The sequence below is a fragment of the Mustela putorius genome, unplaced genomic scaffold (genome assembly GCF_011764305.1).
Source record: "Mustela putorius furo isolate JIRA1106 unplaced genomic scaffold, ASM1176430v1.1 tig00000198_pilon_pilon_pilon, whole genome shotgun sequence".
NCBI classification, from domain to species: domain Eukaryota; kingdom Metazoa; phylum Chordata; class Mammalia; order Carnivora; family Mustelidae; genus Mustela; species Mustela putorius.
The window spans coordinates 535,486-559,866 of record NW_025421311.1 but is presented as its reverse complement, the minus strand read 5'-3'; the positions used below and the strand labels follow the sequence as shown (position 1 = coordinate 559,866).

The 24,381-nt window shown below is 49.1% G+C and overlaps 1 protein-coding gene across 7 annotated transcripts; it reads right to left on the bottom strand.

Annotated features, from left to right (window-relative positions):
• Positions 1–962: 962 nt before the first annotated feature.
• Positions 963–23,328, bottom strand: CFAP300 (cilia and flagella associated protein 300). Of its 7 annotated transcripts, XR_006605936.1 has the most exons (10): positions 23,120–23,328; positions 22,464–22,557; positions 16,089–16,164; positions 12,279–12,500; positions 11,735–11,776; positions 11,033–11,199; positions 7,616–7,788; positions 6,546–6,842; positions 2,855–2,921; positions 1,564–1,635 (listed from the first exon to the last, which is right to left on the bottom strand). XR_006605936.1 is itself a non-coding variant. In XM_045077479.1 (9 exons), exons 1-9 carry the CDS (start codon positions 23,227–23,229, stop codon positions 1,507–1,509), a joined length of 1,080 nt encoding a protein of 359 aa, XP_044933414.1. In that variant the 5' UTR covers positions 23,230–23,323; the 3' UTR covers positions 963–1,506. The 7 variants fall into 7 exon arrangements, 6 of the variants coding, with proteins under 6 accessions (XP_044933414.1, XP_044933415.1, XP_044933416.1 ...); XM_045077479.1 differs by lacking the exon at positions 6,546–6,842 and having other exon boundaries at positions 963–1,635; positions 23,120–23,323; XM_045077480.1 differs by lacking the exon at positions 6,546–6,842 and having other exon boundaries at positions 963–1,635; positions 22,476–22,557; positions 23,120–23,321.
• Between the last annotated feature and the right edge of the window lie 1,053 nt (positions 23,329–24,381).

Below are 24,381 nucleotides of genomic sequence, written 5' to 3'. Positions count from 1 at the left end.
GGCAGTTTCGCTCCCGATTTTTCGTATTTCTTCCCTCGCGAGTGAAAAGAGCCCAAACGCACAGAGAGGTCACGGGGCTTGGCGCCATCCTGAGCCCAGCAAGATGACTAACGTACGTGATTCTCACAGGGACCTATGAAGGAAATCACTTCTGTCCCCATTTTACAGATGAGGCAAGTCAGGCTTGCACAACCCGGCCCCGCCAGCCGAGACTGCGGGTTCCCCAGAGGAAGTGGGACGCTGCCTTGCACCGCACTAATTGGCCAACTGTGCGCCTAGGAGAGGGCCCCCAGGTGCAGGGTCTGCGCGAGACGCAGCGGGGCTGGCGTGTTTAGTTCTTCACTTTATTTCTCATATGGTTTAAAAATACCTACAGATATTAGGAGCGTGTCTGGAAAACACTCGTTCAACCAACACTTAATGTGCCAAGCACTGCATGGGAAGTGAGACAAGCTGCCCTGAGCGCCCTGCCCCAACTGCCAACAGCTTTCCAGATCAATTCACAGGGACGAACCCCAGGTTGCCGACCCATTCCTCACAACACAGGGACAGGTTCCAGACGTGCCTCCCCCAGAGCCTCAGCACGGCTGGCCCGCTCTTCATCACCTCGGATGCGCGCCAGTCACGTCTCTCTTCCTCCCTCACTCCCTCTCTCTTCCAAGATTCTATTTTTAAGGATTCTCTACCCGCAACGTGGGGCTCGAACCTGTGGCCCCGAGACCGAGAGCCTGCTCCAAGGACTGAGGCGGCCAGACGCCGCTCGTCGTTCTTTCCCTTCACATGTTCCTCCTACGGACCTAAGAGCGCCCAGGAGAATGCAACGTGAGGCACCTGCTCTCCACCCGTCTGCAACCCGATACCATCAGGACGCCTCTCCCTGAGTGGGCGGCTCCTCTCCGAGCCATGCGGGAGGGGTGGGGGTGGCCAGATGCAGCTTTGTTATGTGGCAGCAGAGTTGGTAATGACTTTCACAACATTACTTTTTTATTGAGGATCTTAAGTGGGACAAATGAAGAAAGGAATTGTGAGGCACTTCACAGCCCTAGAGATGTAAATCTCTATGCAATAAAGAAGTGTAAGGAAATGAACTCAGATTTAAAAAGTGAACCGTTCATATTAATGATCAATAGAGAGATCTCAGGTTTCCCGCCACAATTTCAACCCACAACTAACTGGCTTCTAAAACAAAACACATGGAAAATTGAGACCTTACATGAATCTTAATGCAACAAATATGAACTAGATTTTTAGTTTTTTTTAACTTTCTGTAAAAATTCCACGACTGTACTAGTGTCGACTGTGTTCGGGACAGAATTCAGTCCTTACGTTACAGCTCCAGATATACATACAGGAAGGTACCTTGGTATTCGTTCCCTCTGCTCCAAGCAGGTTCTCTGTATTTTACTGGAATTAACTTGTAAAGTAAATGTTTACCTATAAATGGGCATTAAAATTAAAAATTGGTATATAAAACAGTATCAAAATAGAGACTCTGAAAGAACAGTGCTAGGACATGTCCCCCACACCGTAAGAGTGGTATAAAACATGAACATGACGCTTGATGGGATCCACAATAAAGTAAGAGAAGGTCTGCTCATGACTCTTGGTCGAAGGGTAGCACACGCCAGCAGAGTCCTGAAAGAGATAAAGCTACATTATAGATGACTTAGTCTGTGATGACATTTAAGTAATACTCAACATATTTGACTATTCTATATTTTCTGTTAAAATGTCAGGAAACATATATCAAATCTTTGACAGTAATTTATTAAATAATTGCTATTTTAGGGGCACCTGGGCAGCTCGGTCTGTTAAGCATCTGCCTTCTGTTTGGGTCATGATCCCGAGGTCCTGGGATCATGCCCCGCATCAGGCTCCCTGCTCAGTGGGGAGCCTGCTTTACCCTCTCCCTGCTACTCCCCATGCTTGTACTCTCTCTATCAAATAAATAAATAAAATCTTTTTAAAAAAATTGCTATTTTGGGGTGCCTGGGTGGCTCAGTGGATTAAAGCCTCTGCCTTTGGCTCAGGCCATGATCCCAGGGTCCTGCTCCACAGAGAGCCTGCTTCCTCCTCTTTCTCTGCCTGCCTCTCTGCCTACTTGTGATCTCTGTCTGTCAAATAAATAAATAAAATCTTTTTAAAGAATTGCTATTTTTAAATATCTGTTGACAGAACAGTTTACTGTACATACTTACTGTACCACACACATAATTCTTGACCTTAAGGATTTTATAGCCCAAAAGGAAATCTTATCTTTTGTAAGAGTGATTTTAAAGTGTCACTATTGCAAAAATTTCTATTTTGCAATGTTCTTCTATCTTTGCTTTCCTTCAGAATATGGTCCTTCCCTACTATGAGGGAAGCAATTACATTTCTCTTGTTTATCAACAAAAAGTGCCCTAGCCCAACACGGTAGCTGATACCCAATAGATGGTCAGTAATATCTGTTAAGTGATTGAATAAAGGAACGGAACTTAGAAACTGCTTCAAAGATGCAAATAATCTTTGCAGGGCCCTAGACTTCAAGCATTTAGGGCCTTCTTACTTGCTTGCCATCTGCACTGCGGCTTGGCGCCTAGAGAACGGTGTTCGACTCCGTCCCACTCGCAGACATGGGTGGTGAACGCGGGAGGGCAGTTATCAGCCGCAGACAACAGAGAGGAGGGGAGAAGTCCGGGTGACTCTCCACAGAAAGCGTACCTCATCAACCTTCACTTTTAACAAAGCACTAACGACCCTCGTCTTCTCTCCCAGGGTAACCTTGAAGGGGCTGTGCTCTTGGCAGCTGAAACAGCCCTTTGAATAACAAGCACTAAACCGATCACCTGCGAGCCCCCCCCTCCACACTTACATATGCCGTGACTTTAAAGACGGAAGAAGTAATTTGTATTTTCTTGGTCTGAGGATTCTTCCGAACACTAAAATAGGGGGAAAAGGGTACATTTTAAAAACAGCAAGCACTGGCACGAGACACTTAAAATACTGGTCTGCGTTAGTACTCGGGTGCTCTTATTCATATATAACAAACAGATAATGTCCACGCAGACGGGTTTGAAACAGACAGCGTCTGCGGCTTCATCCAAGGACACGGCAAGGTCACCCAGCCGAATGGCAGCAAATGGACCTGGACGGTTGTAGGCGTTGCGCTCTGATGACGATAGGTCTCCCAGGCCAGAGACAGTTTCTGGAAAACGAGGAGCTGGTAGGAGCGGGATTGGAGTGTAGACAGCTACACGGGGCAGGTGCACTCTGGGTCTAACCACCTCGGTGCACGTGGCAGTTCGGCCCCCGAGTGACCGTTGCACACTGGGCGGCACCAGCCCCTGGACATCACTGTTCTCCCATGTGGCGTGGGCAAGCCACCATTCCCGTGAGGATTCCCCGAGAACTGAGCGGGATGGAGACACTGTTAGATACGGATTATGCACCATCACATGACAGTCGTTTTCTCTCAGTCTCCCCAGGAAAGACCGCCAGTGGCATGCGTGGTGGGGGCCGCGCTGGGACACGGGGGATGAGCCACAGAGAGAGACTCAGATGCATGATCTTTGTGACACTTCACAATCTGCTGAACGCCCTTACGTGCTGGACTTCGTGGGAAGGTCACACAGCTCGGGGGGCTGGGTTGGCTCTATTCTATCAAGTTTATAGACGACAGAACCAGAGAAGTTAAGCAAGGTATTTAAGGCATTAATTTCTGGAAGCACAGTCAGGTGACACGGCATGCACTCTTTTCCCTGCACTTGCTGACACATGGCCTCACGTGGGTCACGTGTAGGTGACACTTAACAGAAGACATCTGTCTTTTTCACTTTAGAGGCCAAGTACGGCTTCTCCTTCCATACACATGAAGAGTAACGGGGAGGGAGAGGTAAGGAGAAGGAAGGGGAGCGGTGTGGAGCCTGAGTGTGCATGTGAGTCAGCTTGTGCCCCTACTGGTGGCCAGACTCCACTCAATTCTGGGTTCAGAGTTCTAGGCAGTTTTTATCTTGAAAACATTCCATTCCAATTTAAACCCAGGAATCGTGGAATGGATTTCCTTGTGTCTCTATGACATGGATTGAAGTCCCTCTCTTTTTTAAATCAGGCTCCATGCCCAGCGCAGAGCCCGACACGGGGCTTCAACTCGTGACTGATCCGGACACTTGAGATGGACAATTCTATGCTCCAGAGACTGAGTCGCCCCAGCGCCCCAACGTCATTTTCTTTTATTTCTCAAATGCTTAACACAGACTGCTTAAAAACCGAAGATTACACTCCAGATTCTGTGTTTACACAGGGACGGCTGTAACCAGTACGTACAAAACACTGACAGTGCACACAGCTACATAACACTTGAATCAAAACACAACACAGCTACAGTCATAACTGATTTTAAGTCTTGACCTGCAGGTGGTTATAGGGGCAGAGACATATAAAAATTCACTACGCTGTAGGTACACTAGGGTTTGTCCACTTTACTGTATGTAAATCAGCTCAGTTTAAAACTATTACCCAAAAAGCCCCGAACAATCCCTTAGAAAAGTTCATGCTTATCAAATAAACTTAGAAGAAAATTTAGTATTTAACAATCACTCAAACATACCAACACACACCATAACTGTTACTTACAAAAAAGAATCTACGATTTGAACGTTATTAGAAGTTGGTTCTTAACAGAAATAAATGGTTATTCCATTTTATTACCTCTGATCCTGTATTACTCTTACTTTAAAGTAGAACTAAAATAATTTATTTTTTTACAGCTCAAGTAGGGCATCACCTGCCCATATCGCCCCGCCAACTAGAAGAGGAAGGGGCGACACCCACCTGAGCTCCAGGCACGCCCCCTCCCAAGGCCCGCAGCAGCCCCTCCCCCGCTGTGGGCCTCAGCCCCTCCCCCGAGGCCAGCAAGCTTTCAAGGGTTCGAGAACATTATTTCCCTAGAGTTCTGTTTAAAAGTGTGTTTATACTAATGGTTTAGAAATAAAATAATGTGCGGTTTCTTAAAATCAGTGACGCTCATTTCGGAGGCCGGATCCCATGCTGACCGCACATGTTGCAGACCAGGCTTGGAGCCGCTCAGTTGGGGGAACAAGAACTCCTCCGCGTCGTCACTGTCGGAAGCCACCGTCCAAGCCCCTCCATTCAAACCCTGCCATGTCCCCTCTGGGGCAGATCAACAGTTTAGAAAGCCTCTCCGAAAGCTCTGACTAGAGCATGTACTTAATACTGGAAGCCGAACAGGGAAAAGCAGCACTAGTAACCACGCAAGTCCTTCTGCGTCGACCTTTCGGAAATGGAAGGAAACAACTGGTCATCCGCTCTCTAACGAAATGGTTCTTACTATTTAGAAGAACCATAATCCTTGAAGAGAAGGCATTTCCCAGGACATTTAACAAGTGTTATTTTATAGGCCATGTAATAACGGAGAAGGGAAAAACTATCTTGAGAATGTTTTGAGCCTCCCGTGTGAGCCAGAGACCGCTAGCGCCCAGCCCTGTGGTGCACCTGCGGCGCTACAGACGTGCGGCTGGACGGGCTTTTCCGGAGGGAACTGGTGGTGGCGTTTCTCTGCCGGGACAGGGGAGATGAGGTACAGCCACTACTGTGCCTACAGTTAGAAAGACAGCAGACAGTCTCCAAAAAATGTGAAAACCCCCAAAGGTCAAGGGAAGGAGCAGGAGAAGACGAGTCTGTCTTTGGTACAAACAACCTGTTTGTACATGTGGCTCAGGATTCTGAAATTACCGACAGCACCTGGAGTTGCCATGTCCCTCGGTAAGACCGGTAGTGACCCATGCCCTTAACCAAATGACAAGCCACCTGACCCGAGTCAGCACAACGCAAGTGAGAAAGGCCACAGGCGGTGTGAGGGGTAAGCAAACTCGCAGAGCTCTGAAGGGACTGTGACCGCCTAGTCCACCCAGCTGCCTGGCGTTGGCACCTCCACCATCTTCAGCCAATATTTATTCTAATCTAAACTTTCTACCAAAGTTGCTTTGGGAAGACAATTCCACATCTCCTCCTCATTCAGCAACAAAACTCGTAAGCATGTTTAAACTCGGATCAAGAGAAATAGTTATTGGTTCTCTAGTAAGAGCAATGCTGTAAATGTGACTCGGGACATGATGCCCGGGAAGCCAGGATGGGGACAGGTTGTCCTTCTCTGCACCAGCCTCGTGGGCTCCATCCCGTCCAGACTCCCCAGTTGCTCACAGCCCCTCTGACAATCTCCCCTTTCGCACTTCTGGGGCATTTATTGCAGTATCAAGAGCTTCAAAGATCTGCCTACACAAAACTGAACACTTGATCTCATAACATTTTACCTATAAAATATTTTAAACAATTCCTTTATGATATGTTAGTTTCTAATAATCTCCTTAAGGCCAAGGACTGTCTGATGCTCCTCGTGTCTCTCTGGAGCCTGGCTCCGTGCACAAAATTAACACCTGCCCGTTGCCTGCTAAAATGATTCTGTGGACCCGATTCCTCTTCTTTCCGTAAGATGCTCTGTATTTCTACTCCTAATTTGACAAGTGCTGTCCCCCCCAGAGCCTTACATGTTCTTAGCACCAAGGAGCGTAGGAGTGAGTCATGGGTGAGAATCCAGGGAAGTGGATGCTGGGGAAAATGTCGCTTTCTCAAGGCCGTTGGTCTGCAGTTACTTCTATTTCAAACACCCCCAGCAGAATCCCCTCCACCACGGCGCAGGGCGGTGAGGAATTCCTCAGTTCGTGTGGCCAGTGGAGCCGAGCTCGCTGCGGAGGCAGCAGGGTGCGTGCGGGCGTGTGTGCACGTGTGCAGCACGAGGCACGCTACAAGGCGGTGCCAGAAGCCAGCTTGGATGTTTTCATGAGCTGCAAATGACAAGGACAGAATATTCTGGATGGAAGTATGTATGTTTTTCTGAATTCTGTTTCAAACAGCTTTTTTTGCCATCTTTATGTATGAATACAGTCACTTTTTCACAAAAATCAGTGATAAATTAAAGAAAAAAATTTTCTGCTTTTAAAATCGTATCAAAACCACGAAGCAAGACAACAAAATCATGCAGTTTGCCCCGCAGTCATCAGGCACGCGGAAGTCAAAAGTGAGAACCGGGGTGATTATAAGCAACAGTCAAGAGTCCGATGAGAAGCTAATTTTGCTGATTTCCTAGGAAAATACAATTTCGTAACTAAACCCGGGACACTTTGCGTTCACTGTTCCTATTGCTTTAGCCTGTGAAGGTGAAGCAGGGTCTGCATCACTGAAAACCCAACCCAATGAAAGTAAAAGCAAATGATTTATAAAGTTTTTACCCCAGTCTGATCTTCAAAAAGAAAAAAGCTCCCCAGCAAGACAAATGGACCGGGATTTGGACTGACACTGTGGCCAGACGGGAATCCTTCCCCCTCCTGGGAACCACGGTAACTGGTGAGCATCAGCCCGGCAGCTGCCGAGGGAGCCCCGCACAGGCCCGGGGGCAGGTGCCGTGTGGTGGCCGGTCTGCCGGGGATGCAGGGACAGGTGGGTGGGTGTGGGAGGGCCCCGGGGCGCCGTGCTCACACAGTCAGGAGCTAATGGGACCCCAGCAGACGCAGGCGAGTCCGCCACCCACGATGTGCCTGCTGCGCTCTGGCCACGTTACCTCACAAGATCTTTGTAGAGAAGCTTGGTGGTCTGCAGATACGGGGGAAGCACATCCTCATACTGGCAAAGGGCTCCGCCCAGGCAGAGATGTTTGAAAAGACAGAACAGAAACTCCTCTCTGTCGGGTTGGCTGAATATGCCATACTTCTCAGAGTCTTCCACGAGCAGCACCTACAGATGATGATAAAATTCATCTTCACGAAACATGATCTGAGGTTCTAAGTCTGGTTTTCAGAAGTCCCAATTTACTCATTACAGATAATCTTAGGCCTATTTTTTTTTTTAAAGATTTTATTTATTTATTTGTCGGAGAGAGAGCGAGCGAGAGCGAGCGCAGGCAGACAGAGTGGAAGGCAGAGTCAGGGGGAGAAGCAGACTCCCCGCAGAGCAAGGAGCCCGACGCGGGACTCGATCCCAGGACGCCGGGATCATGACCCGAGCCGAAGGCAGCTGCCCAACCAACTGAGCCACCCAGGCGTCCCAATCTTAGGCCTATTTTAAGCAGTGATTGGAACCACTGAAAGGAGTGACCTGGGAGACCGGCTCCCACCCTCCCTCCGTCTCCCCAGACGTCCTGAGGCTCAGTGGAAGGAGTAAAACGAGATCTAAGCGTTCTCCTTCCCTCTGCACCTTCGTACTCATTTCTGTCCCTAGTCCCTGTGCTACTGCGCTGCTAGCGTGGACATGCCAGCAAACTTCTGGGCAGTCACGGAGCCCTAAGTAAGCGGACAAGCCTCTCCGTCCTGTAAGGCCAACAGCCTTCACTTCAACCTGGAGGCCACCCCAGTGGTGGCATCCTAATCCCCCCGGAGCGTGTGCCTGGCCTCCCCAGCCCGCTCACGCTTCTGCTTCCTGCAACCACCAGTCTACACCCACTCCTGCTCTCGGGAGACCCGGCCAGCTCCTTCAGCAAACAGTGGGACTGGGTGAGATGGGGGTGATGTCCTTGTACCGCAGGGCGTGACACAACTGACTCGTTTGTTGACCTGGCAGCTACAAACGAGGGATGAGTGGGCAACACACCATACGTTTCTTCAATCGAATCGTCTACACCCGGGTCTCTGATGAATACGCATCACAAGGCCGCCAGGCAAGAGGCGTTTAAAAAAACAATCAAGACCGTGGTGCTGTCCATGAACAGGTGACTTACCATGAGTTTGCGGAAGCCCATCTCCACTGCAAGAAGACAGGTCCCCCCGTGGGCTCCCAGGCACCCTCGCTCTCAGCTACCCAAACATCTGGCTTAACCCAAGTGACAGAGCTCTCAGGAATGACGAAGCCACACACTCCTTAGGGAGCGCTCTCCTCACTGAACCAATGGGGCCGTGCAATATTAAGATACAGGAGCGTGAGGACTCTGGGGACCCAGGGGACAGCAGTGCCCGTGCTGGCTGCTCTCCCCCTCCCCATGCACACAGCCAGCAGCTGCAGGGGCCTCAGAGGGTAGGTGGGCGGTGCTGAACGAGTCAGGCTGTGCCCCCCCAATGCCCTGCAGGGAAGCACGTGGTTGTTCGGCGAGGGGACACGGGCGCTGTGGCTGTCAGGCTCAACCTAAGCTGGAGGCCTGCGTTCGGGTTCTTCAGCCAGGGCGCAGCCGGGTCACACCCTCCCCCGTGGCTGCTGAGCAGCAAGAAACTGGGCAGCCGCAGAGAGAGGTGTCACTCAGGAGAGCAGGAGTCTGGCACGGCCTGCGTACGGGGCTGCTCCCAGAGAGGCCGAAGACAGATGCGCGGTGCTGGGAGAGGCCGTGGCCTCGAGGCTCCCCAGAGCAGGGGGCGGGCGCCTGGACTCCGAGGGGCGTGTGCTCTGGCAGAGCCCCAGGAGCAGACACCCGTGGGGCCCCAAGGAAGCAGAGCCAGACCAGACATGCGACCCCACCAAGAGGCACATCCCAGGCCGTGATAGGAAGAGGAGAAACCAACAGCAGAGGCTGGTTTATTAAACAAACAAAAAAACAAAAAATCCCTGGGGGCCTGGGTGGCTCAGTGTGTTAAGCCTCTGCCTGCTGCTCAGGTCATGATCTCAGGGTCCTGGGATCCAGCCCTGCATGGGGCTCTCTGCTCAGCGGGGAGCCTGCTTCCCCACCCTCTCTCTGCCTGCCTCTCTGCCTATTTCTGATCTCTGTCAAATAAACAAAATCTTAAAAAAAAAAAAAGAAGCCCTAATTTTTAACCACTTTGTAGTCTTTCTTCAAATTAAAACAATGATGACAATAATACGTTTCATCTTAACATTTCACTTTAAAAAAAAGTGCATTTAAATGCTCTCTCAACTTATTATCTCAATAATTTCAGAAAGAAGATAGAATGGGCAGTTGTTTTGTTTTTGTTTTTTAAAAATTTAGGTAATCTGTATGCCCAACGTGGGGCTCAAACTCATAAGCTTGAGATCAAGAGTCACAGGCTCTTCTCACTGAGCCAGCCAGGCGCTCCAAATGGGCATTTTTTAAAAAGACTTATTCATTGTTGGGGGGGAGAGGCAGAGGGAGAATCTTGAGACTGCACTGAGCATGAGGCGTGACGTGGGACTCGATCTCGCAGCCCTGGGACCACCACCTGAGCGGCACCAAGAGTCAGACTAACCCACTAGCCTAATCCACTGCACCACCCAGAAGCCCTATCTCCCCTGCCTGGGCATTTTAATCACTGTGTGGTGCAGATAAGATCTTCCTGCTCTAGATATTGACTGATTTGCCTAATGTTACTACTATCTGATGAATAATAACTCAGGAATTAGGTAAATAATCTAGGTCTTCTAATTCAAGTTCAGTACACCTCTCACTAAAACAGAAATGAGTTAATCAAATGGCTTTTTGATCTCACCAGTGGGATCAAAGGATTTGTACTACAGGGATGTTTTTATACATTCACGTGATAGGTTAGGAGCCCCATATTGAGCAGGGGGATCTCTTGACCTCAGCACCACTGACATGTCAGGTCTGAGAAGTCACCATGGGGGCCGTCCTGCACCCTGTATGGTGTCCAGCATCATCTCTGGCCTGTACACATAAAGGTCAGTAGCGTCTGGTTGAAACTGAAATATACATATAATTAAGTCGATAGAAAAGTCCCATGAATGACTTACTGATCATTATTGTTTTTTTTTTTTTTTAAAGATTTTATTTATTTATTTGACAGAGAGAGATCACAAGTAGGTTGAGAGGCAGTCAGAGAGAGAGAGGAGGAGGAAACAGGCTCCCTGCCGAGCAGAGAGCCCGATGCGGGACTCGATCCCAGGACCCCGAGATCATGACCTGAGCCGAAGGCAGTGGCTTAACCCACTGAGCCACCCAGGCGCCCACTGATCATTATTGTTAAGAGATTATGTATTTCAGGCAGGCAAAAGTTTCTGACATTAAGCATTTCCTGAAATAAAATTCCATTAGTGAAATTTTAAAAATCTATTCTATACTTACTTTTCGTAACTCATCAGAAACAGGAAAGGGATCACAAAAAGAATCCAAACATTTAACAATATGTCCACTGTCTCGTACAATATTTTCATTATACAACCGGTTAAAAAATGACATGGAAAGCTGTGTACAAGGAACATTTATAGCTTCAATTTTTTTCACTTCAGTTCCTGAAAAATATTATTTTATAAAGATATAAAAATTAGTTTAGTATTTGCAATTATTCCCAAAATAAGTACCACCATGCAGAAATTCTAAGTAGCCAAATATGACATATATCCTGATATATTTAAAAGTTTAGGATTTTATTAAGTTCTAATTTTGCAGTTTGTTCATTTTGATTAATCATTAAAAGTCTATAACAAAATTTCAATATTTCAGGTCTACATGTAGGATGTGTAAATTAGAAAACACTTGAACATGAGATACATGTTTTGAGTAGGTGTTCTTACATCACTTTTAACCCATATGTCAAAATTACCTATAAAAGCATAGGAACCACTTTGTGAAATGATTTTGCATTTGTATTATGTTCAATGCCTTATAATTCACATTACAAAAACTTTAATTAAAGTAATGGGTGTTTCTAAAGTCCCGAGGAGGTCTGGAAATTTTTTCTCTTCATTTAAAAATTTCTCCCTTGTGACCTCATTTACAGCCTGTATTATGAAAAGTAGCTTTTCCCAATCAAGGTAAGCTTCAGACCAGGTCCTGACGGAGTCACCACAAGGCTGGAACAGGAGGAACCTGCAACCACAGGGCTGTGTTATTTTCCTCTTGCAGCTGTAGTTCTCCGCACTCCACCTTCCCCACCCCAAGCCGATTTCCTGAATGTGTCCTTTAGGAACGGATTTTCCATTACTAGAGGTTCTTCTAAATTACAGAAAGACACAGAGATTAAAATTAATATTTTTATAATCGTCTCAGTGAATCACTCAATTTTTTTTTTTGAAGATTTTATTTATTTATTTGACAGACAGAGATCACAGCAGAGAGGCAGGAAGGGAAGCCAGCCCCCTGCTGAGCAGAGGGCCTGATGCGGGGCTCGATCCCAGGACCTTGGGATCTTGACCCGAGCTGAAGGCAGAGGCTTTAACCCACTCAGCCACCCGGGCGCCCCAATTTCTGTCTTTCATGTGCGAGTGCACACTCCCTCAGCTGTAAAGGGGTGGTGGTGTTCTTTGCAGGTGCTCCCTATAACAGCATACCCTGGTGGGGGAGCCCTCCGTCTGTCCTTTCCCTGACTCACGTGCTTCATCTCTGTCGCAAGGAGGAGCCTGAGCTTGAGAAGAGTAGCGCTGGCGAGTAACCCACTTCCTCCTCGGCTGTCCCCCGGGAGTCCGGCCAGGACCTGCTGCCTCGCTCCGGTCCTGAGCCGGGCTTATGGGAGGCACGATGGGTGTCTGGAGACAGGAACTGTGTCTGAGCAGGAGCGCGTGGATCCAGTCTTCAGAGACGGGCTGGTGGCCAGCTGAGGAGAGGCTGACATTGGGCAACAGGCCATGTTCATAAACATGCCCTAGCTCTGATGGGGCAAGTGGCAGGAGGGCTTGGATGGCGAGAAATGTCATTAAATTCAAACCACTTGATCAGAAGCATAGAAACAGCATTTGCTATGGACTGAATTATATCCCTCCAAAAACACATTGTAGTCCTAACCCCCGAGCGCAACGGTATTTTGAGATGGGGGCTTTGGGTGGGGTCTGAGCTTCATCAACTGAATTTTGAAGGGATACAATTCAGTCCACAGCACTCTGCATCCCCCCCCGCCAACTCATGTGTTTCTCACATGCAAAACACACTTATCCTAACAGCCCCCAAAGTCTCACCTCACCCTAGCACCAAGCCTAAAGTCCAGAGTCCAAAGTCTCCCCTACAGATCCCCTCAATCAGATATGGGCGAGACTGGACGGTCGGTCATCCCAGAGCAAAATTCCTCTGCAGCTAGGAACCTGCGAAACCAGACAAGTTACATGTTTCCAAAATACGATGCGGAGACAAGGAACAGACACGTCCATTCCAAAGAAGAGAAGCAGAAAAAAAGGGGGTGATGGTCCCAAGCAAGCCTGAAACCTGGCAAGGGAAATTTCCTGACGCTTTTAAGCCCCAAGAATACTCCCCTTTGGTTCAATGCTCTGCCCTCCTGACCTGCTGGGGACGGTGGCTCAGCCTCTGAGGTGTCCCCCTCCGCGTGTTCCTGACACTGGGGCTGGCCCTGAGGACCTGAGCTGTCTCTCAGCCCTTCTGTGCTCCTGAAGAACAGCCACGTCTGCAGCCAAGTGGCTCCCTAGTCTGGTCCTGTAGGATCTATGGTCTGTCCCGTCCCTCACACTGGCAGCGTCTTTGCGGGCACCACCCCCGCCCGATCCCAGGCTTCTGCTGGAGGGGCTGGGTGAGCCCCAGTTACGTGCACTCTCTCCGCGTCACACAGTTGTCCAGGGGCCTCTGTTCTCTCCAGACGAATCCCTCTCTCTTGCTCTCTTTTTTAACACTATGAAAAGGCTGAGGATATTCCAAATCTTCAAGCTCTGGTTACTCATTAACAATTCCTTTTTCAACCCATCTTTTTCCTTTCTTGCTTTATTATAAACATCCAAGAAGAACCAGGCAGCTCCCACACCACCTGGTTTAGAGCGCTCAGCTAAACACACAATTTTATCACTTCCAAGTTCTACCTTCTGCAAAACACCACATCATCATCCAGCCAAGGTCTCTGCCATTCCATGGGCTGTCTTTCCCCTGTTTCTGATACGAGGTCTTCATTCCTGCTCGACACCTCACTGGGATCAAGCTTCCCATCATAGATCTGGGCTGGGAGGCATTCGAAGCCGCCCAACCGATCACCACTGCACACTTTCAAATAATCATCTTCCAAAGGCCTCATCTCCAAATACTATAACACTGGGGGTTAGAGCTTAACACAAGAATTTGGAGGAGACGTAATTCAGTCCATAGCACATGCTATCGGTCACACAGGAATACAGTAAACTTCCGTCTGAGGTGTTTGCAAGATCCGTACTGCACTGCTAGACTCACACACGAAGTGAAGAACATATTTTTCCTCCTTGATACCAGCATTAACATACACAGGGGGTTTCCTATTTATTTTTTGCTTTTCTGACAGTGCTTGTCTCAAACCTGAAATGGCAGAGGCAGGAGAGCGCAGAGGTCAGGGTCTGGAAGTCTGGGACCTGGATCTGACTCTCAGCTCTGCTGAGCCCAGCCAGCCTTAAGACGGTGCCAATGACTGAGCTCCCAAATCTGACCCTTTGTTTGTGAAACAGGGATTTATAATAACAATAACGCCTCTCGGACTTGTTTTGGGAATTAAAGGAGGGAATGTCCGCAATGCCCTTCACCCAGCACAGAGGACGCATCCGTTGTGTGTCAGCCAGCAAAGGGCTCAGTGTGTCCATGAGCAGAGGGCCGTGGCCATGGCCGCTGGTGGAGGGGACACAGCGGCCCCAGCAGCAGCAGGCCAGGCACCAGAGCCGGCAGGGACACTCTCCAAAGCGGTTCGCCCACTAGAAGAATGTCTGCTGTCTCATGTTGAAAAGGTGTTTATTTTGCTTCTAAAGGCCCGCAGAGGAAAAAGAGGGAAGACGGTCAACAATTCAGACAAAGAGAAGCTGGCAGAAGGTCCAGACGGTCCCTTGCAAACGCCTGGAGACTTCTGCCTCGGACTCGGAACGCTGCGTCCCCGGCCACTTGCCGGAGGCCCTCTAATTGGTTCTGCCGTGCGCATGTGGAATTTCAGAAGCGCTCTGTCACAGGGCCTTTGTTAAACCCCAGGACCAAAGTCGGCACTGTCTCACTGCTCTGTGAAGGGTCTACCAACACAGAGGAAGGTTGACTTTTTTCTAAACGAAGCTTATTTTATAAAGGAATTGACTGAAGTTACGCCAAACATGTTTTATAAGCACTGTGACATGTGCCTCTGATGATTCCCTTCTGAAGATTCTGAACTGGTGGGTACATCTGCTCGGACAGTTTAACTGTGTAATACTCTTAAGACCACACTGTACCAGCTTTTTCCTTTATAAATTTTGCAGTGGTCTTTAGCCAAAAGCAGTAAAATGTGACCCACGAATTCTAACATCATGAACTATTGGTCATCTTGGTCTTGACTAATACTGTAAGTAATTTTTGTGTAATACTAGAATTCCATGAACACGCAATATACGAATTTACCAAAACAACCCACCTCATTTAAAATCCACTTATGTTTTTCTTGAGCACAGAGCGACATTACTAACCAGACTTTCCTTCTAAAAGGAGGAGAACAATTTGTTCTATTGTTAAAATACCTCAATCTAAAATTTGAAATATACTGTTCATGTTTTTGTTTTTAGAATAGCCTTTTCTATTAACTCTGGTCTGAGAGCTATTTAAGAGATTTGAATGTTACTAAGTGTTTGGGTAATGTGATGATGACGATGACGCAGGGCTCGATCCCTGGACCCGGAGATTGTGACCTGAGCCCAAATCTAGAGTTGGACGTTCAACCGACCAGCCACCCAGGCACCCCTGGGTGATTTTCTTTAAAGATCTCTAGCTATGTTTCAAGGTACTATGAAATTCTTACGTATATAAAGTTCTCTTTGTGAGAACTTAAGACTCTCTTCTGTGGCTTTATGTATTATTTTAGGAATGCTTCGTGGCAGCTGCTTCCTTGGTCCCCAAAGACGGGGCGGTGGCACCCTCACATCAGTAGAATCTTCCGTGATGCCCTTGTCCTCTTGCTGGTGAACTACTACACTGGTCTGTCCATGGTGGCCAGTTTCCAGAGTTCCCCTTACCGTTCCCTGCATCTCTCAGAGTCCACAGAAGGCGCAAGAACTACTTCCCCAGCGAATGCAAGAGAGAATGAGACTTGTATGTTGGGCCAGGACAGGAGCAAGGGCTCCCTGGAGACCCTGATGTGAGCAAACCAGCCAGTCATTACTTGCAGTGTGGATGCAGATAATGAAATGCAAAACTGAGCAAATGCAAAAATGAGCAAAACTGTGTCACAATAATAAAACAGTCATCTGAAAAGATAACGGTAACTTTTATTTACCTAATGTGATCCACTGTCCAGAAGAATCTGAAAGTAACTTCAAATTGGGTATAACATCTGGGTCTTTGAAGAAAGCCTGAAAGACAAATTTGAGGGAAGCCAGTTAGATAATTTATTATGAACAGTAGCAAGAATTAACTTCTAAAATAACTATAATAAAATCTCATTTAAGTCAAATTGGGGAGGACAATTTTAAATAGATAAAATGTCTAATATTTCTTTTATAAAGAAATGAAGTTTAGGGGGCACCTGGGTGGCTCAGTGGGTTAAGCCGCTGCCTTCGGCTCAGGTCATGATCTCGCGTCCCGGGATCGAGTCCCACATCAGGCTTTCTGCTCGGCAGGGAGCCTGCTTCCTCCTCTCTCTCTCTCTGCCTGCCTCTCTGCCTACTTGTGATCTCTCTCTGTCAAATAAATAAATAAAATCTTAAAAAGAAAAAAAAAAGAAATGAAGTTTTGTTCACTTCAGGTTGTTACCTTCAAGTATGAACACCACTGTATGTCCAAGTACGGGTATCTTTGGGACTTAATAAATAGAAACTAACGATTTCCAGTGAAAAGCAGGAGGTTATGTATATTTCTTCAATCTTCAATTTTGTTTCCCAGGTAATTTAGGAATCGCCACCCCCCCCCCAACTACAGCTAGATCTAAAAGTCATCAGCAACTGAATTCTACCCAAGGGACACACAGAAGCTTTGACCTTCTAACCTCATTAGACCATCCCTGCTTCTGACTCCGGGTCACACTGAGCCTCTCTACTTTCCTCTAATGGGATGTCCCTTCCTTTCTCACAAACTTTAAACTTGCTAATTTCTCCCCTTTAAGAAAGAGTCTTTTTAGTGTCATGCTGGAACCAAGTCAGGACACCTGAGTGCTCAACTTTCAGGAGTCTTTGTTTCCTGGTTTTTAAACCATTGACCTTGTAGGTCTAGTCACAAATTTCAATCTTAATGTAATGCAGATTTAAATGGGTGAGTATTTTGATTTAATGCAGCAGGAAGACACTACAGAGATTTAAGCAAGGACAGCTTGACTTGTCCTGTTTTTCACAGCTCTTTCTGGCAGCAGTGTGGAGAATGACCCGAAGGGCTACGAGGACAACAGTGCAGAGGGAAGGTACTGCTGAGACCCACGAAGGTCTGATGCTCCATGAGTCAAGAGGACAGAAGGGAGTAGGGAGGTGGAGAAGGGAGTGGACTCAGTGACTGTACAGGAGGGCGGGGCAAAGAGAGGAGGAGGAACCACAGATGACCTGGCAGTTTTTTCATGAATGTCATTTCCAGGCAGAATGAATGTTATTTAACGAGAAAGGGAACAGTGACGAGGACCAGGTGTGCAGCGTGAAGATGAATGACATCAGTGTGAACGCCGACATCGCACAAGGCAGAAATTCCTCTTTCAACGGTGTGGACCTTGCAGCGGTGGAGGGATAAAGGTAAACACTTCACAGGTATCATATATGGCCACTTACAAAAAAATAACTTTTCCAAATAGTATTTCCAAAACTACTTCTCAGCAAAAAAAAAGCAAGATGTCTTATAACTTTATAAATCCTTACAAGCTAAAGAGCATTTGTACAATTAACTTAATTTGTGTAATATACATTTTGAAAAGAAACATAACCTGGAATTAAGCTCAATTAATACTGGTTTTGAATGTTTTTTTTAGACGTCTTCTGGAAAAATCAGTAAAAGGGAAATTTAATTCAGATTTAGTAATTATTCCTGGGGGAAAGAATATCAACTCCATCTTTTTAGTATCAACTTAAAACTGAATTTTACAGGCTATTGTAATGGAAGCAGTCTAAGGGAGCTGTAGTGAAATGACCCAAAGCAAGGCAGGTGAGTCTTTATCTAAAGGCCCCTCAAATAAAGCAACATGATAGCTGTTATGTTGTTGGGGCTAATTATGCACTTAAAGAATGAAACAAAAAACACCAAAAAGCCCTGCCCTAATATATGTAAATGACATCTTCGGTTTGTTACAGAATTTCCAGGGAGGCATTAGATGGGACTACCTCAACTTCAAGGAGGCTGCTGTGCTCTGGAAATACAGTAGATGATGCCCAAACAAGTCACACTGGTAATAAAGACACTGACGGCCAAGTGCATGTAGAGATTAGAATAAACTTGTTTCGTAAGATGTGACAGTGGGAAAAGGATTTCTAAATTAATAGATTCTTTTATATAACATAGATTTTTCAATGTACATCTATCATATGCCACCCATACGAGATGGAAGTAGAATCTTGACTTTGTTATCTGTCCCGCAGATTGCTGGCTTCTCAGCCAACATCCATTCTCTTCGTCTTTAAGGAATCCAGTTTTATTTGGGACAGCACTACGCTCAGCTCGAAGCCTACCCTCCTAGCCCCTGTGGCACAAGGCCATTAAGTGTGAGCAGACCTTGAGAAAGCTGTCTGACTCGCTTCCCTGCTTTATGTGGAAGAGCCCCTCCCCACCCTTCATCCCACGGGGAGAACACCACACCGTATACCCAGCCTGGACCTCGCTCTCGAGACTCAAAGCAGGATCTTGGATTCAACAATCCAGGGTATTGCCGCTTCCGTGCATTTCAAGATAAGAATGCCTGAAACTGAACTCAGTTTGTTTATTCTTTTGCATTTTCTGTGGCTTTAATGGCATCATCTACCACCCCAGTCAGCTCAATCAGAAACATGTTCATCCGGGGCGCCTGGGTGGCTCAGTGGGTTAAGCCCCTGCCTTCAGCTCAGGTCATGATCCCAGGTTCCTGGGATCGAGTCCCATATCGAGCTCTCTGCTCAGCAGGGGGCCTGCATCCCCTCTCTGTCTGCCTGCCTCTCTGCCTACTTGTGATCTCTCTCTCTGTCAAATAAATAAATAAAATCTTTTAAAAAAATAAATAAATTAATTAAAAAATTAAAAAAAAAAAAAAGAAACGTGTTCATCCTCTGCAATCGCCCCTCCCCCACCTTATCCTCAATATCCTGAGTCCTTGAATACTGTCTTCCTCCGAAGCCTCTCTCCTGGCCATCCGCGTGCTGCTGTCATGCTCTACTGTATGCGGGAGAAGTTGCCAGGCTGGCCTCACTGCTGCCAGACTCTGTCCTAACAAGCTACCCTCCACAGCTCTGCCTAGGTGCCGGCAGGATTGTGAGTGTGACCGGCTTCCCCGTGTCAGCCAGATAAAGCCACGCCCCTCCGCGCCGCATAGGTCATCTAGCGTGCCCTCCTGCCCATCTCCTGTTATCCCCCACATCGTCCATCTAACAAACTCCTACCTGTCTTTCAGGGCCCAACTCGAGGAGCTTGTCTTTTGTAAACCCTCCTCTGAGTGTCTCCGTGGAAACCAAACCAAACCAAACCAAAACCAAGATGGCCTTCTCTTTTGTGCCACCAGGGAGTCTGCATCCTGGCCTGGGCCACAGGCCACGGGCCACCTGCCTTCTCGCTCTCAGCGCCAGCCTGGACCGCTTCCCTCTCTTGCATGGGGTCTTTTTCCTCCGTATAGATCCAGAGACCACGGAAACGCTAGTGGAGGGAATGGTTCCTTCCTTCCTTCCAGCTCTTTACTCTCTCACAAATGAACTTTGGGAACCTAAATTTGTTTTTTTAAAGATTTTATTCATTTATTTGACAGAGATCATAAGTAGGCAGAGAGGCAGGCAGAGGGGGAGGGGGAAGCAGGCTCCCTGCTGAGCAGAGAGCCCTGATGCAGGCCTCGATCCCAGGACCCTGAGATCATGACCTGAGCCGAAGGCAGAGGCTTTACCCACTGAGGCACCCAGGTGCCCCCATAAATTTGTTTTTAAAATTGAAAGGGAACACTTTAAATCTGGAACTCTAGGTTTAAGCGATACCCTTTGTTCAGTTACGAGCGTCTGTAGTAGAAATGACACGGAAGCTTGTGTCGCGAGGCCCCTCGGTCTTACCACTTGCCAGGCATTCCTGCACCGATTATTCAACCATTTTGAGCCTGCGTTTTCTAAGCTAAAAAATGGGGGTCAAAACCCCAAATTTACTAGACTGTTGTAAAGATTAGTGACAAATGTCTAAGAAGTGCTGAAACTCAATCTGGTACCCATGAGTCACTTCTGCTAGTGAAACACTTTGTGGGGCACCTGGGGGGCTCTATCGGTTAGATGTCTGCCTTCGGCTCAGGTCACGATCCTGTGGTCCTGCGATATGGTCCTGGGATGGAGTCCAGTGCTGTGGGCTCCCTGTTCAGCAGGGAGTCTGCCTCTGCCTCTCCTTCTGCCCCTCCCCTCTGCTGTGCTTATGCACTCACCCTCTCTCTCAAATAAAAGCTTAAAAAAAAAAAAAGTAAAAACACTTTGTAAGGTAGTAAACAAATATTATTACTTATTATGAGCCAAGCATTTTGCTGAATATATTACTTCCTCTAATCTTTTTTCTTTTTTTTTTCACATTTGATTTTTTAAGTCCTCTCTACACCCAGCATGGGGCTTGAACTCACAACCCTAATATCAAGCTCGTCCTACCGCCTGACCCAGCCAGGTGCCCCAATCTCCTTTAATCTTCTTTATAAACCATCAGATACTCAGCATTATTTTCACACTCAAAAGTATTTATGTGCCGAGCACTGGGATCATTTTTCAGAACAGCAAACAGAAGATTGGGTGGTAAAGGGACGTGCCTGGTGTCACAGAGCTAGGCTGTGGCAGTGGTGGGATCTGAACAGCCAGCCAGAGGCCAAATCAGGGGAGGATCTGGGCTTCCTCTGGCCCTAAGCTTATACAGCTTTAGGAACTCTCAGAAAACAAAGGTGTCTATCTTAGAAAATGTTCAGAAGCACAGGACTATGGGACATACTGCTAGATCCCTCTGAGTTCCTTCGAAAGGCCTTCCTGGCCAGCAAGGAGGCCCGAGGGTTCATGGGCTTCAGGGCGGATTCCGTCCCGGGCCACACAGTCTGAGCTACTATGCTCCCCCGCCACCAATTCAGTGATGTGAGTAAAAATAATGTTTCTCTAGGTACATTTCTTTGAACTGAAATATGGGGATATTTATAAATAAATGTGAAGATTTTGAAATTTAGAAAAAAATAGCCTGGTATTATGAAAATCTGTTGTACTTTATGAATAAATTTTGAATCTGTTGAAGAATTCTGTGTCTGTTGAACAACTCTAATTTATTTTACGCCTTCCTCCATGAAGTTTTTCCTGACGCCAATGCCCCTCCATTAGGTGATGCTTCTGTGTGGAAGGCACCTTGTATCCTCCACTGTAGCAAGTATTTTACTGTGTTGCAGAGAATTTTTCAAATTTCCAGCTTCAGTGCCTTGCAAGTTGGGACCAGGGCTCTGTTTTCTCAACATCCTCCGGCAGGGAACTAGTTAAGCATTCGACAAACGTTTATTGAATAGATGATTCATAAGGAAATTTCTCTAGCACTTGAACTCAGTGAATTACAGTCCTGATTTTAAAAATCTCTATCAATGTGAAAGCCAGTGCTGGTATGAATGAAAAACCTAACGATGATAACCTGAGAAATGTCACGTGGTCACAACAAAATTGTGTTATCTTACTGTTAAAATAGTATCTTCAGGAAAGGGAAAGAGGTTTGACCATCTTACCCTGTATCAAGGGTTGAGAAGCACCCGTTCCCAACCCCCATCTCTGTCCTCGCTGGAGCCTCAGAACAAGGCTGTACTTTTTTTTTTTTTAAGATTTTTTTAAAAAATTTATTTATTTGACAGACATATCACAAGTAGGCAGAAAGGCAGGCAGAGAGAGAGTGCGCGCCCAGCAGGGAGCCTGATGTGGGCCTAGATCCCAGGACCCTGAGATCATGACCTGAGCCAAAGGTAGAGGCTTAACCCATTGAGCCACCCAGGAACCCACGAGGCTGCCCTTATTTGGAAAGAGATTACACTGGGCAGGGTGGTCCTTCTGTCCCGTGACCAATCCTGTGCAAAGAGCAGAGGGGCCTGGACACCTGGAGGGACCGCAGGGAGCAGCAGCCCCTGCCGCGGGTGGGAGGAGGACCGCCCCCACGGACACCTGGATCCCGCACCTGCCGGACAAGCACCCCTGCTCGCTCTGCGGCCCTCACCCGGCCAAGGTGGACCGCAGGCGCCCCCCTGCTCCCCACGCGCACGCGCGAGGGAGACTACCTGCTGTCGGTGCCCCGCTGTGCGCGCACCCGCAGCCCCCCCACAGCGCACCGCAGCCCCCGCAGCCCCCAATGCAGCGCGAACGGAGCACCCTGTCCCGTGTGCCTGCGGGTCTAACGACGGCCCCCGAACTCCTGCGGTCGGGCAGCTCCCCTTCCCCACGCGGTCACCTCTGCCCGCCTGCCTGGGGGGCGGGGAGTACCCCCGCGGGGAGCTCCCCCGTGTCCAGCCAGGGCCCGGCCGCCCAGGGCTCCCTACCCTCAAACCAACCATGACGAAGTCATCCTTGCGGTACGCCTGGAACGTCTGGTCGAAGCCGAACGCCTGCGCCGCCACTCTGCCCAGCATGGACCTGCGGGGGAGGGGGCGGTCAGCGCGGGCAGGGCGGTGGGAGGGGGCAGCTAGGGGCGTGGTCATAGGGGGCGGGGACCACCCGCGTGGGGCGGGGTCGGCCTGGGGGAGGGGCCAGCAAGGGCTTGGGGCAGGTCAGCGTGGGCGCGGAGCTGGAGGAGGCGGGAGGATGCGGGGGGCCAGCACGCGGCCGGGAGGGAGCCGGAGCTGAGGGATGGGGGTGGGAGGGGGTGGGATGGGAGGGCTCAGCGCGGAACGAGAGGGGCGGGATCCGCGTGTGGCGGTGCGAAGGGAAGGGCGGGAGCGGGAAGGGGCGGGATCAGCCTGGGGGAGGGGCCAGCGCGGGGCGGGAGGGGGCGGGAACAGGCCAGGGCCAGCGCGCGGCCGGACCCCGAGCGGGAGCGGAGGGGTGTCGGGGTGGAGACAGGTCAGCGCGGGGCCGTGGGCGAGGCGCGCTCCCGGCACGTCCTGCTGCCCCCATCCCCGCGGAGACGGCGCTGCCCGCGGTTCGGACCCCGCCGCCGGGCACAGGGGCTCGCCCAGCCCTGCCCTCGGCCTCTCACCACTGGCGGAGCCGGCTGGTGGTCTCCGGGGTGCTCAGACACTGGAAGGTTTTCTGAGGCAGGAATCTGAAGTAGTAGCCGCCCAAGTCCCCCGGCTCCCCGGCAGCCATCGCCCCCCTCGCTAGCGGAAGTGGGGCCCGTTTCCAAGGAGACGCGGAGGCCAGGCGTCGCCTCGTGCGGCAGGGGGCGGGGCCACGCGGATCCTCTGGGCGGGGATGTCGAGCTCGCGGCGGGGAGTGCGTGGGGGAGGGAGGGGGTGGAGGCATGGGGGGGTTGGGGCGGGGCCACGGGACTCCTCCGGCGCAGGGGCCAGGTTCGCGGTGGGGGCGGGGCCGCACGGAGGAGGCCGGGAACGTGGTGCGGGCGGGGGCGGGGGGGGAGATGGAGGTGGGGCCAGGCTGAGGAGCCGAGCCTCCCAGCTGGCGCGACGCCGGGGGGGCGGGGCCACACGGAAGAGGTACTGCTGACGGCGGGGGCGGGGCTACGCGGAGGAGGCCGGGCTCGCCGCGGGGGCGGGGCCAGGCAGAGAAGGTTAGACCTCCGCTCCCCCTTTCCCGGGGCATCCTGCACCCCAGCGCTCAGGCCCCTGCTCCTGCTCGGGGCGCAGCGGCCCTGGGAGAGAGGGGTGCAGGTGCCTTCTTGCTGAAATGGACTCCTAATCAGAATTACTCAGCATAGGTTGATTTCCTAACCCGAAGCCTGCGATCCCAGTTTTCTGGTTCAGTTGCATGACTCAGACATTTCTGAAGACATGATTTTGAGTTAATTAGGGTTACTTTGGAAGACATAAGTCTGTATGACTAGTTGGAAAACTATTCTCTTTTACCATTTGGCTTTTGTTCTTTTCGATTTACATCTGAAGGCTAAAAGACTTTTCCATATACACTGCAGTAGGGAGTGCTGGTTGATAAAAGTACACGCTTATTTATCTTGTTTATTTTTTAAAAAAAAATTTATTTTTAAGTAATCGTTACACCCAGCCTACAGCTTGAACTCAGAACCATGAGACTACCAGCTGAGCCACAGGCGCCTGAAACACATACCTAGTAGTTTCTACTGAAAATTAACTTTTTTTTGTTGTTCGTCTAACAGCGGTGTCTGGATACGATGGTTCGACTGAAATTCTCGACGTTGTGAGGGTGTGAAGGCAATACTGATTCAGTAGGAACTCGGCGGGTGGAATTCTCAGTGTTGGTCTCTCCTGGGGTGGTGCCGTCCCATCAGCTCCGTCAGCCACGCGATCACGAGGGCGAAGGGCCCCT